This window comes from Gallus gallus, chromosome 4, assembly GCF_016699485.2.
Source record: "Gallus gallus isolate bGalGal1 chromosome 4, bGalGal1.mat.broiler.GRCg7b, whole genome shotgun sequence".
In the NCBI taxonomy this organism is placed as follows: domain Eukaryota; kingdom Metazoa; phylum Chordata; class Aves; order Galliformes; family Phasianidae; genus Gallus; species Gallus gallus.
The window spans coordinates 30,284,320-30,297,829 of NC_052535.1; the positions used below are offsets into that span (position 1 = coordinate 30,284,320).

At 41.2% G+C, this 13,510-nt stretch overlaps 2 protein-coding genes across 4 annotated transcripts in view; one reads left to right on the forward strand and one right to left on the reverse strand.

Moving 5' to 3' along the window:
* ANAPC10 (anaphase promoting complex subunit 10) overlaps window positions 1-13,510 on the reverse strand; it is a 331,896-nt gene that overhangs the window by 31,774 nt on the left and 286,612 nt on the right. The window lies entirely within an intron of this gene.
* On the forward strand, window positions 8,026-10,023 carry LOC121110579. The gene is made up of 2 exons (XM_040700296.2): window positions 8,026-8,220; window positions 8,845-10,023. The coding sequence occupies exons 1-2, from the start codon at window positions 8,196-8,198 to the stop codon at window positions 9,984-9,986; spliced, it is 1,167 nt and encodes a 388-aa protein (XP_040556230.1). The 5' UTR covers window positions 8,026-8,195; the 3' UTR covers window positions 9,987-10,023.

Here is a 13,510-nt window from a genome sequence, read left to right on the forward strand (position 1 = left end):
CACTGTGCGAGATCCATGTTTGTGGAATTTGAGCCAACTAAAAGCATAGTAGCAGAGCAACACAGCTCTACAGAAATGTTATAGTTGGCTCCTACAATATGTGCCTTCACTTCTCCGTTAAAAGAAATAAAATTTCTATTAGCACAGGAAATAAAAGCTGTTGACAAATTTACCAGCTAACTGACTGCTAACTCAGGTTAGATCTTCTGTAAACAATAGTGCTCCTAAAAACTGAAGGGTAGCTTTCTTTGGGAATGTGCTCTATCAGTTTTAATTTTACATAAAGCTTATAGCAGATATATCTCATACTGTTTTCAGACACAAAACTCTTGGCAAGCCAGAGGTGATTTGCTTGGTGGTGAAGGCAGAGAAAAAGTGGTGTTTTCTCTGGTGCTGAGCTGCTGCACTCCTGCACTCCTTCACAGCAATAACCCTTTCTAAATTAGCTCCTCAACGAGGACATTTCATATGACAGGCTTTCCCATAAAGATTACATTCCAGTCGTTGTCCTCCTGCTTTTCCTGAGATCCAATTATGTGGGGAGAAAGTACAGCAAAGGACAAAAAAAATTCAGCAGTATCCAGAGGAGGATACAGCATATTTCCTTTTTATAAAGGAAAAAAATATAATGAGTCACTGCATACCCTTTCTCATCTGGCAAAATTCCTCTGAGGTCGTTCCTAGGATGAAGACCCATTTGCAGATGAGTTCTGAGAAGTAATAGTGCTTTTCACTGTTTTCCTCTTTCAGTGTTGATTTTTTTTTCACTCATGCCATCCATGTCACTGCCTAGCCTCTGCATTTCAGCCTGTCAGACAAATCAGCTCTGCCACAGCTCTCCCTGTAAAACCCTTGGGCTCCAGGGATGGAGTTACAAGCTGTTTGTCTATCATTTACCACTTACTCCAGAGGAATCCAACTGTACAGACAGATGTTTGGCTTGCTTTGCTTTCTCCAGAGCATTCCTTCAAAAACTAAAGCCCAAGGAGACTTGTTCATCTATATATGAAACTGACATTTCTAATTTTCACGGTTGCCATCTTACCTTGGTTTTTATAACATTGTACTTACATGTTCATATACATTTGTCCCAATGAGTTAATGTGAGTATTGCATCCTAAAACTACCCAAAATAGAATGAAACATAGACGGGGCATTGTTTTCAGACAAAATCTGCATCAATTAAAGAGTGACAATAAAGCCATTGAACTTAAAACGCTGCCCACACAGGAAGTTAAAATATATAAGGCAAAAAAAGAAAGGTTCTGAAAGACTGTAATTTTACTTCCAAGTATTTTAGAAAAATAACCATGTTTCTAGTAAAAAGACAACACAGAAAACTGAAGGGTGCTGATATTGAGAAGAGTTGTTTGAAGCCTTTCAAAAAAATCATTTGGCTAAAATTTTTTGATCCTGAATACCTTGCAGATTGTGGAATTCCTCATAATTTGCCACTTCAAGGCTATTTTAAAGTCGTTACAAGTTGCCACAGATAATGTGCTCCTCTTTGACCAAAACAAAGAGAGAAAAACAGATATGTCTGGTATAGAAATGTGCCCCAAACCTGAAAATAATTGTGGAGCCCCAGTGGCCCACCCACAGACAAGTTGAGTAGGTTAAAATATTTCTGTCTAGACTACATTAACTTTTGCACATCTTTGATACAATGAAGATCAGCAAAATACCCTGTTAACGTATTAAAAGCTGTTCACTACAATAAATTGCTCTTAAAGAGGTCCAGTGAATACTGAACTGGGTCTGGGGCAAATCTACTGCTAGCTATCCTAACAGACTTACGTGATCTTAGAAAATGATCTTATTTCTTTGTGTCTTGGAGAAAGAGTTTGCAGTAACACTTTTCTGTCTGTTTAGAGCATTTAGTAATCCACATGTGAAAACATATTCTTCTTTTATATATATTTCATACTACATACATTTTACAACAGAAATTCTAGAACTTAATAGATTTTCATCCAGTAATAAAAATCAGCATATCTTTGTCTGCCAACATTCCCATCTATTTTACCTTAAATATTTTTACATTAGTGCACTTCTATTCTCTGTAGAAGTAAAAAGACAAGAAGTTTATATGAATCAATAGAAATATTTGGGGGCTACATTTTCAGTCCATACAAACTGTTCAGCTAAAGCAAATAGAACATATCAGAGCTGAGAATCTCACCCCGGAATCTATTTACGGGTACTGAGGTTATCTAAACACTGTAACATACATGTAATCAGTAGGAACTGCTACTGTTAGCTGCTATGCTATCTATGGGATTCTAGTAAAACTTCAACTCTTCATGCAGTTGAAACGGCCTCAAGCAAGTATCCTTTTCTTGCTCTCTGTTGATCACTTTTAAATACCAAGGAGTGGGTCTTCATACTTTTTCACAAAGGGGGAAGCTGCTCTAGCCTCTGATTTTTTTCTTTAGCCATGTCTGTTGCTTGTATTCACTGTGCTACATACACGGTGTAATGGAGAAAACAGAGTCATTCCAGGATGTTAAACTCATTTTCACTTTTCTGTCAAGTATGTTTTAAACAATTTTTTAAAATGTGAAAAGCCACTGCATTAACACAGTAACACAGACAGCGAGGTCTGCAGTCTAGAATTTATCCTTCCATTGTAAAACCACATAATATCATACATGCCACACAGACTAAGCTGATTAATCAAGTCACATTTGTTCCATAACTGTACGTTACCTTCCCTGGCATGGATTTTTAAAACATCTATAGAGAAAGACTCATTCTTCTGAGAAAGAAAATATATCCTGATGAGATTATTTATTGGAAATACAGTAAAAGTGTGTCATATAATAAAGATGACCGATAACTCATTCATTATCTTCAGGAAGGACAAGAAATAAAGCAAAATGGGTGTCAAATTACTTCAAGCCTTTCTTTTGCCTGATCTGGATGAGAACACAAGGATTTGGCATAAAAGGAGAAAACTGGGAACTGAACTGGCTGGTTTGCAATTGTTGAGAAAAGGCATCAACATCTGTTTCTGGTCTTTAGCTAAAGAATCCTTCCAGCTGATCATTTGGATTGAAAGTACATTGGTTTGTTTTCGTAGGTCCATTTCTTCCAAGTTCAGATAAAACAAATCTCTCCTGCAGGCCTGATGATTTGTGTTCTGAATTCCTGGTTCTGTACTCTCTGTACTATAATGCTAACGTATTATCCATCTCAAAGAATACAAAATTGTTTATGCCATGGCACAATTTCTCTAAGTTCTCTTGCCTAGTTAAAAGATCTGGTAAAAGTGTGAAAAAGGGATCCTAATAAATTCTTTATGCTCAAGGGAAAATGGGTGTATGTACTTGTGTTTATATACATGTAATGATATTTAGTACAAAATGTCAGCTACAGCACTCTAGAAGAAAATCCATCACTTTGCTGTGTACGGTAAATAAGTAAACAGATGTTATATAGTATACAGAGAAGTTAGGCTGGTAAGATTACCACATTGGAAAAGATAATCAGATATAAATGAAAGGCGCTCACCAGTGTTGCAGGTTCACAAAAACTCCATGAGAAGCAATTACCAGGAAGAGATTCTTCCTCAGAGGCACTCAGCCCCTAAACGGGGTCTAGGAGAGGGGCAGCCTGGCTCCACCCCTTCTGGTCACACAGGTGAATTGCCCTCACGTGTGCTCCTTCAGCTGACTCACTGCTTGCCTCAGGTGGTCAATCAGAGGTTCAGGCTGTGATTCAACAGTTCCCATACACTCTGCTTGCAAATTGCACTCCTAGATACGACAAATACTGTTTGTTCACATTACAGCCCCGCCTTAGTCATGAATTCTAGGTTTGGACGTAAGATTCTTCAAAGTTAGCACCTGTATGTATCTGGAATTATGTTCAAATCCCATCTCCAACAAATAGCAATTAAAAATAGCTTTGCAGTCTTATTCTCTCTTAACATATACAACTTTTCTGAGACTTCCCTCAAAGCCTGAGCAGGGACAAAAGGACAGTTTAAAGATTCCTTCCTGAAAGAGGGTTTCAATATAATTTCCCAAGGTAAAATTAATCCATAAAAAATGAATCTTGCAATGGGATTCCCATTCTCCATGGAGCAAAGTACTCTCTCATTCTTAAGAGTAGAAAAATCAGGAGAAGTATATTTAGAAAGAAAAAATGACAGATGTATAGCCATTCCAAATCTGCGATAGATTGCAAAATATTTTATTTGAGCATTTTAATAAATGAAAAGTTTTCAATTTCTTTACTTCTCAGTGAAAGTAATATGAAAAGAAGAACCAGGAAACTACCAGATCTTGCTTATGAAAAATACATTATAGTTTCTATAATTCATCAGCAGGAGCAGTTCCATGAAATTAGCTCTCTCTGACAACCTGTATAATTTTTCAGGCAAACTAGACTAAGCTAGTAGGGAAAAAACCTGTAGTTTCATGCAGTTTAACATAAGATGAATGAAAGTAATATTTATTTCTCTTTTTAAATCTCCAGACTGATTATATTTACAGGACAATATCTACTGTTTCATCATCCTATTTCTCAAGAAACAAAGAGAAAATGTTTTCTTAAAAAAAAAAAAAATCTATTATTCCCATTTCATTTGAAACCCAAAAGATCAATGAAAAGCATGAAAATTTTGCAAACAATGCCTTCTGAAATATTTGAATGCTTTCAGAAGGGCAAAATGACAGCTGATGCTGCAAACTGTGAGAGTCAGAAAAGGATGCTATTGACAGGCATGTCCACATCAGGTCTCGTGTATTTTTGAGAAGCATCAGTAGAGCACAACAACTGGACACTTGGGAGCACACCCTTTATTGGTCTCCTTTCTAACTTACAAACCACTGACAGGTCTGTTGCCCATTCCATAAGTAGAGCATCATGTGATCAACCTCCTTCCATATGTAGAGTACAGTCTCTCTTCTTTGTTATTTATCTGATATAAATGTATGTTTTAGTGCACCTCAATCATTTTTTGTTTCTATCTGGAGTTTTGTCTCATGAGAAACTATATTTTTTAATTGTATTAAAGAAGCTGATTATATCAATATTCATTAAAAATGGAAAATACTGTTAGGTCCAGTGTGTCTCATTGGATCACTATCATTATTTTCAGTATTGTATGTATTAGAGTTGTTTGATTAATTCAGTAGCAGTTGTACTGAATAAAGACTGGCAGCCATTGAGCTTCTGAAATGACTTCAGGTAGAAGTAGCAAACTACATCTATCAATCACATTTCATTCAGAAGTCAAGAGATTTAGATGGGAGAAAAGAAGCCCTAGTTTTCCAGTATCAAGAACAACTGGAAACTTAATGAACCTCTGAGCAATGTAAACCATGGAGGTACACAAAGACACAACAATATAATAAAATACTATATTTTTGTTATTTACCTCGAGCTATACACAGTCTTTTAAGTCACCTACAGCCAGCTGAAGAAGACTCAAAAGGTTTACTCTGATTTCTAGCTGAAGTACAAATACAGACTTACGTGTACATAATGATCAGAGTTTTATTTCTGTTGAGTAAAACAGCTTTGTTTGCAACCCAATCTTGATTTCATTGCACCAATTTTAAAAAACAGTTACAACTTACTGAAAGGTGGTCCTTTCCTTTGCCACGTCATCCATGCCTTTGATGAATACTGATTGGTATTAAATGACACTCCATTTCCAAGTAAAAGGCGTAGGAACTGGACTGGTTTCTTAAAAGGCTGAAAATTTACTGGAGTAAAAACTGGTGGGCTGTCCTCATATCCATCACGTAAATGGCAAAATACCATGCCTCTGCCTTGCCTGATACATTGGAAACTCCAAAGTCCTAACAGTGATGCTAACAACAAGGCTTACTCACTCCTTACTGATCACCTTCTTATAGTAATACCTACCAAAACTCATTAAATCCTCTATCTAGTGTTTTTGTTTTGTTTTGTTTGTTTGTTTTAATGTAAAAGTAAGGGCTTGATTATCTCCATATCCTTCCAGGCCGTTTTTTCCATTTTTTTTTCTCCAGTTACAATAATAGTTTGCTCTTGTCCCTAGCTGTTGAACTTGAGTGACCACTTGTGCAGAACTCAGAAAAAGAGCATTTTGTTGGTATGAATCAAGATTCTCTTTTATACGGAAGGCTGCACGATAAAAATATATTATATGATTGCCATGTTTATCCAGCAATTTTACCATATCATACTGATACTTAGCAAAGTAATAGATGAGCATCTTTCAGATAAAACTTGTATCCAAATACAACTATCATTATTAAGGGAGCTCGTGGCAAAACACCCTTTTCAAGACATCTTGTTCTATATCCTACTTCTGCTACAACTGAAATAATGTACTTAATTATAATGAACAAAGGCACTGAGATCTTGGCATTTCTGAACTAACGACAGCTTCTTTCAACGCTCCCAAAACAACAAAGAATATGTCAATGAATTTAGTCATTTATTATATCAGAACACTATGGGATACTGAGATTAACGTCAAAGTATTTCAAAGTTTTGATTATTAAGAATCCTGCAACCCACACCATGGTTGATTACTGGTTGATTTTCAATCAGCTGTAAAACTTGCTTTTATGCATATTACCTCTGAAAATATAGGATTTTCAGTTTTCATTAGAAACAAAATGCCTTGTTGTTTGCCAGGATAAAATCTCCATCTACTTCATTAATACAGCACATAAATATTAATAACAGTAAATATCTGATGTACACCAAACTATGTCTATAGATACACATTTGCCTAAACAACAAACACAGAGGTGCGATCAATTTTCCTGCACTAAATAACATAAATAGCATAGCACAGAGAAGATGGAACGAAAAAGACTAAAAACACAAAAACAAATTAAATTTTAGAGTATAATGAAAAAAATGGTTCCAGAAGTAAATTTTATCTTACTTGACTGTTGAATAACAAAACAACAATACTGCTACATTACAATAATACAATTGAACTCAACAGTATTGAAGGGCAAAAAAGACAACAAGAGGATCCTGGCTCCACCCCTTCCGGTCACTCAGGTACATTGCATGCACCTAAGCTCCCCTGGGTTAGCCCTGCCTTCTCACCAGCTGCTCAATCACTGCTTCAGGCCATGACTTAGCATTTCTGCTACAGTCCGATAGTGAGAGGACAAGGCAGGACGGCTTTAAACTGTGAGGCAGTGGCACAGGATGCCCAGAGAGGTCATGACTGCTTCACCTCTGAAGGCGATCAAGGCCAGCTCACATGGGGCCCTGGGCAGAGCCTGATCTACTGGTGGCAGCCCTGCCCACAACAGAGGTGTTGGAACTAAGTGATCTTTAAGGTCATTTACAACCCAAGCCATTCTAGGGTAGAAATGGATCGATGGAGGCTGAGCCAATTTTTTCCTTTTTTGCACATTCACAATATATGATTGCATAGAGATGGAACATCGGAAGCCATTCCTAAGTGAAGAGCAGAGCACTGACATGGTTTTTGATCAGCTTTGCTTTTGATGGAATTGAACAAAAGGTTAGAAAGCTAATCGGTGTACAAGTGATTGCACAAGGAGGCATCACATACTACAGTTTGTCAAGGTCTTCTGGAAGAAGATGAAGTTTTCTACTGTTCCTAACCTTCCTACTGCCTGCTCTGGGCTCCTACTCCACCATGCTTTTGTGACTCACGCTTTGCAAAAAGAAACTCTGTATGAGACACATACTTTATTACTCCTTCTGGATGAGCACATGCTGAGAAGGTCAAGGGTTTGATGTCCTATTTTGAATTGCTCTTCTTACCTTCTGGGATCGTTTGAGTTTGGTTTGAGACAGGCTTAGGGGAGTCACAAAGAGGGGCAAGGAGAAATGCCAGTTACTTCCAATAAACAGATCCTCTTTTCAAACATCCGAACCTTGGCACATGATATAACTAGACAAACATACCATCTATACTCGTGTTTCAAAACAATACGTTTTATTTCTAATTTTGGATGGGCAGTCACATTTTAACCCTCTCTGCCATATTCTTTTTCCATCTGTGATGTCACGCAAGAGTCATAGTGCTGTATCCAGTTGCCTGGCAACCGGAGCTTTTGCTTTGGTTTGCGGTTGGAGTTGTTGCATTGCTTTGTGGTTGGAGTTGGTGGTTGCTTTGCGATTGGAGTTGTTGCGTTGCTTTGCGTTTGGAGCTGCTGGTTAGACTTTGTGCCAGTTCTGGGCCTCGATCAGCAGTATTTATGGCTGTGAATGGGCTAGCGACTGGTGAGTAGTTGTGTTTTCGTCACCATCTTCCTCTTCTGCTGTGGTAAATAGTTCATGCCTCAGCCCACGGGTTCTTCAAGAAACAGGTGGTTTCTTGAAATAGAAAGTAACCCCTGCGACCAAAGCTTAAATGGGAAGGTATCATCCTGTATTGCAGAAGCAAGCGTAGCGCATGGTTGAAGAGCAAGCACAAAACTTACCACCATCCCTTCTCTGGGATGACCATTTTGAAGGAAGCCCCACACATTTATCCAAAGTCTGGCTCCATTTCAAGTCCAAGTGGACTCAAAGTCTCTTTCATTCCCCTTTACGTAGGTGTAACCAGTAGACCACCCCTCAGCTCCCTCCCTTGTAGGAGCTGTATCAGAGAACGATTTTTCACCATGGCAGAAGTAATAGATACAGCACTGGGGCCTGAAAAGGCCCTTCACGGCCTTTGCTTCTCGCTTTATTTCTGTGTGTTGCTGGAAACAAACACTGGGAAGGGGCATCTACAGGGTTTGGTTCTCTGATGGGCGGCTGCCCTGGGCACTGCTCTATTACAATACTACTGCCTATTAGGTGAACATAGAGACACAGCAGTGACATGGCAGATGCTCAAGCAACACTTGCTATTTGTGACAGGGCTGCTGCCTGCCGCCTGGCTCTTCTGGAAGTCTACCAAGACACCTACCGCTTCTTGGAAGCTGCTATGCTGCCTTCCTCTTCTTCTCATCTACTACTCTGCCTGCTTCTTCCTGGAAACTACTACTCTGCCTGTCTCTTCCTGGAAACTCCTACACTGTCTGGCTCTTGCGATCTACTACTCTCTCTGCCTCCTTTTCGGAATCCACTGCGCTGCCTGCCTCCTTTTCGCACTATACTGTGCTGTCTGCCTCTTTCTTGGACTCTTCTATGCTGCCTGCCTCTCTTTCTGCATCTACTACTCCACCTGCCTCTTCCTGCAATCCACTACGCCGCCTGCCTCCTTTTGGAAACTCCTCCTCAGCTTGCTGCTTCTTTGGAATACGCTGCGCCACCTGCGTCTGCTCTGCAATATCCTACGCCGCCTGCGTCTGCTTTTCGATACGCTATACCGTCTGCGGTTGCTGTTCAATATTCTACGCCACCTCTCTCTTCTTTGGAATATTGTACATCACCTACCTCTGCTCTGGAAGATACTACACCACCTCTCCCTTATATGGAATATGCTATGCCACCTGCCATTGGTATGGAAAATATTATGCTGCCTGACACTTCTGTGGTACATCCTATGCTGCCTGCGCCTGCTTCGGAGCATCCTGCGTCACCTGCCACTGCTACGCAGGATCCTACGGCACCTGCCACTTCTACAGAGGATCCTAAGGCACCTGCCACTGCTATGGACTCTACGACACCACCTGCCTCTTGTATGGACCATACTACGCCACCTGGGTCTTCTGTGGAATATAACACACCGCCTGCCTCCTTTGGCAATATACCACGGAACCTGGCTCTTTTTAGAATATACTGCTCCACCTGGCTCCCTTTGGGCCATACCACTCTGCCTGGCTCACTTCGGAACCTACCACACCGCCTGGCTCACAGTGGCATACACTATGCCGGCTGGCACTGCTTGGAACGTACCACAGCACCTGGCTGTCTTTGGAATGTACCTTGCTACCTGGCTTTCCTCAGAATACACCGTGCTGCCGGGCTTTCTTTGGATGAGAGTGCACAGCCTGGCTCTGTTTGGACTAGAGTATGCTTGCTGCCTGGCTCTCACTCAAATAGAGTACACTGCCTGACTTGTTCCATTAAATAAATACTGTCTTTTTGTTTCTATAACTGTCCTGCATTTTCTTTGTTGTATCGTAGAATGGCTTAGTCTGGAATGGACCTCAAGGGTCATCAAGTTCCAATTCCCCTGCCACTGGCAGGTACTCCAGCTGAGGCCTCTTGAGGGCAGAGTAGAGGCGGACAATCACCTCCCTCACCCTGCTGGCCAGCCCTCCTCTGATGCAGCCCAGGATACCGAGGGCCTTCTGGGCTGCAAGCACACACTGCTGGCTCAGGAAATTTTTTCACCAACCAGGACCCTTCAGTCCTTCTCAGCAGGCCTACTCTCTAGGAATTCTTCTGCCAGTTTGTATATGTATCTGGGATTACCTCTACCTGCAGCGTCTGATGCACGGGCTCAGATGTGAACGATACAAAGCATTTAGTACATGTTCTCACATCACTTCTAGACCTTCACGAGTTTTCTTTTTCTAGCTTTCCCATCTGCCCCTACCACTTTCCCATCCACCTTTCCATGTCAACAGAACATTCTACAAACACTCTTCAACAGTTCCTGCGGGCGTTTATCCAATCAGAGCCGCGAGCCCTTCTTTCTCCCCCTAGAGGTGGCCTTGGTTCTCGTGCTGTTCATCTTGCTCCACAGCTGCTGCTCTGAACAGTTTCTCTTGTATTTCCACACCTACCCAAGTGCAAAACCTTGCACTTGGCTCTGTTGAACCTTGCAAGGGAGGGCCCACCTTTCGAGTTAATCAAGGTCCCTCTGGGTGATGAATGCTTTCATAGCGCGAGCTTTCACGCGCGAGCGTGAGCAGGGATGCCTGCTTGAAGGTTCTTATTTACAACATTCTAAACCTTTTAACATACTGCTTACCAAGATGCTCACTCGAAAGCGCTCATTTACAAAGTTAGTCTGGCACAATGCTCTAACTGGAGTATACTCCATGAATATAAGGCACCTCTTAATGACGTTCTGTCAGCCCTCTTCTCCTCTGGACCAGTGGCTGCAAATTTCTGCTCCTCTTCCCATTCCGCCTTTGGTTTTGACACTGAGAAAGCTGGTATACCGGTGAGCTCACTTTCCCTTCCTTCCATTCTGGCAGGGAAGAGCCTACCAAGCCACAGTCTGAAAAAACTGTGTCGCTTCTGATCTGCTCACAAAGAAGCAAAGAAACCACATGTCAAATATCAGTCCACATGCCTCTGCCCCAGATTGCTTGGGCATGGGTAGTCCAGTCCTGAGTGGCCCACCGTGCAATCCAAAGCATGAGCCTCTTGCCTTATAACTAGCCACACTGCTCCTAATTCAGCCCACTGGCTACTCTGTCCGCACCCCTCTTCAAACCAGATTGTCTCAGTTGAGGGACGGGATGCAACCGCATGCCATTAATTTGGATTTCCTCTGCTGGACCCAACTGTGTACCAGGCATCCGCTGGAATAGGTTGTTTCCCTCATGTACAAGACTCCTCTGTGGTAGAGGAACTGAAACCTCCCGGGGCGCCTTGCTGTGGTATGTCACCAAGTGGTGACCACATATTTTCTGCAATTGTTCCTTCAGTGACAAAGAGGACAAACAGCTGCACTGTGCCAGATAGGTGACTTAGCATGCCACCATTTGGGTTTGGCTGCTTCTGGCTTAGGAATACGAGCCACTTATTTCACCCACCCCTGAACAAGCAGAATTGCATTACTATTTTACCTCCGTAGGGGACAGTCACCTCCCTCTCCCTGCTGGCCACCCCTTTTTTAATGCAGCCCAGAACATAGTTGGCCTTCCAGGCTGCAAGCTCACACGGCTTGTCCATGTCTAGCTTCTCGTCCACCAGGGTCTCCGAGTCCTTCTCTGCAAGGCTGCTCTCAAGGAGGTCTTCCCCCCAGTTTGTATAAGTACCTGGGATTGCCCCAACCCAGCTGCAGCACCTTGCACTTGGCCTTATTGAACCTCATTAGGTTTTTGTGGGCCCACTTCTCCAGCCTGTCCAGGTCCCTCTGGATGGCTTCCTCTCCTTCCAGTGTGTCAACTACACTGCTCAGCTTGGTGTCATCTGCAAACTTGCTGAGGGTGTACTCGATAGTATCGTCTATGGCACTGATGAAGATGTTGAAGAGCACTTGTCCCAAGACCAGTGGGTGAGTGGGACATACATAGACTGTTACATCTGAGCTAGCTTTCAAGAATCCCTTTTTAGTCTATGGAGAAAAACTATAATTCCAAGGTTACACAGGTTAGATGATATACACTCAAGGTGCCTGTTACTTTCCGCTGATTTTAAAAGGTTTTTAGATGACTAGTTCATATATTGGTCTGATATTGCTGGTTTCTAAAGTTATCCAAGGAGAATCCTGCCCTAGACACCTGAATGACCGAAAGGAACATGATTTGAGCCTGCAATCCTGTGTGAAAAAGTAAGAACAGAGCCTGGGTCTGAGAAGTTTCATGAACACATTTAACTTAGTGCTACAACGAACCAAACCACAGAAAATTGAGGCTTGCCCTTCATGAGTTGGCAGACCAATATTTTCAGTGTACTGTTTTTGTGATGATGTCAGAATGATTATTTTCTCCTAATCAAAATCTGAATGTATATGACTTTTTGTTTATTTCAGTCCTCTTTTTGTTCTCCATGTGTATAAACAGATATCACAATGCTAAACAACTACAATTTTGTGTTAAAGACACAGATGGGGAGCAGTAGGAGGCTTCCAAAAATTTGCTGTTGTCAAAATAGTATTATACCTATCATATTGTGCAACAGCTTTTCAAGGTCAAACCACTGCTCACACCAAGAATAACCAGTGTCTCGGAGGATGTTATTGCACAACAAAGAACATCTCACACCTACAAGTTCTACAAGTACATATAGGGACATATTTAAGAAAGACTCAGACTAATTCTAAACACCTGAATTTTGTCAGAATTTCAGAGTACTGAGGAACATCATTTGAACAAATCCAATTCTGTCCATACTGTGAGACCAAACTGCAACTAAATGTGTTTAACACTGTTACTGTAATTGGACTTCACAGCACAGCAGTTATTTGTGGTGTTTTCTCATAAGAACATGCAAGTACATGTGCGTTTTATCTATTTATTTTAGAAATAGCTTAAAAAGCAACTTTAGAGATTGCAATCCACCAAGATGAAGCACTCACTGAAAATACCCTTATCAAACCAAACAGCAGCTTGCTTACCTTTTTATTTTCTTTATCTGTCTTTAACAAAAGATGTGCCCATACTACAGCTCAAGGTGTGACAGTGCTATGTACAGGCACTTCTAAGCTACCCCTAATCTTGCCATCAGCACTGTAAATAAAGCAGTAAAAGGTTTGAAACAGGCTGTATAGCTCCATGGGATTTGGTATTCATAACGTTTGAATTAAAGCTAGCTATGCTATGTCTCTTTCTGCTGCAGTCACACTCCTGACTGCTTTGCAGACAGATAGATAGATTTTGTATATCTATGGTAATGGTACCTTGGCTTGCTTCAGAAATCGTGCAGCCAGCAGGAGCAGGGAGGTGACCATCCCCCTGTA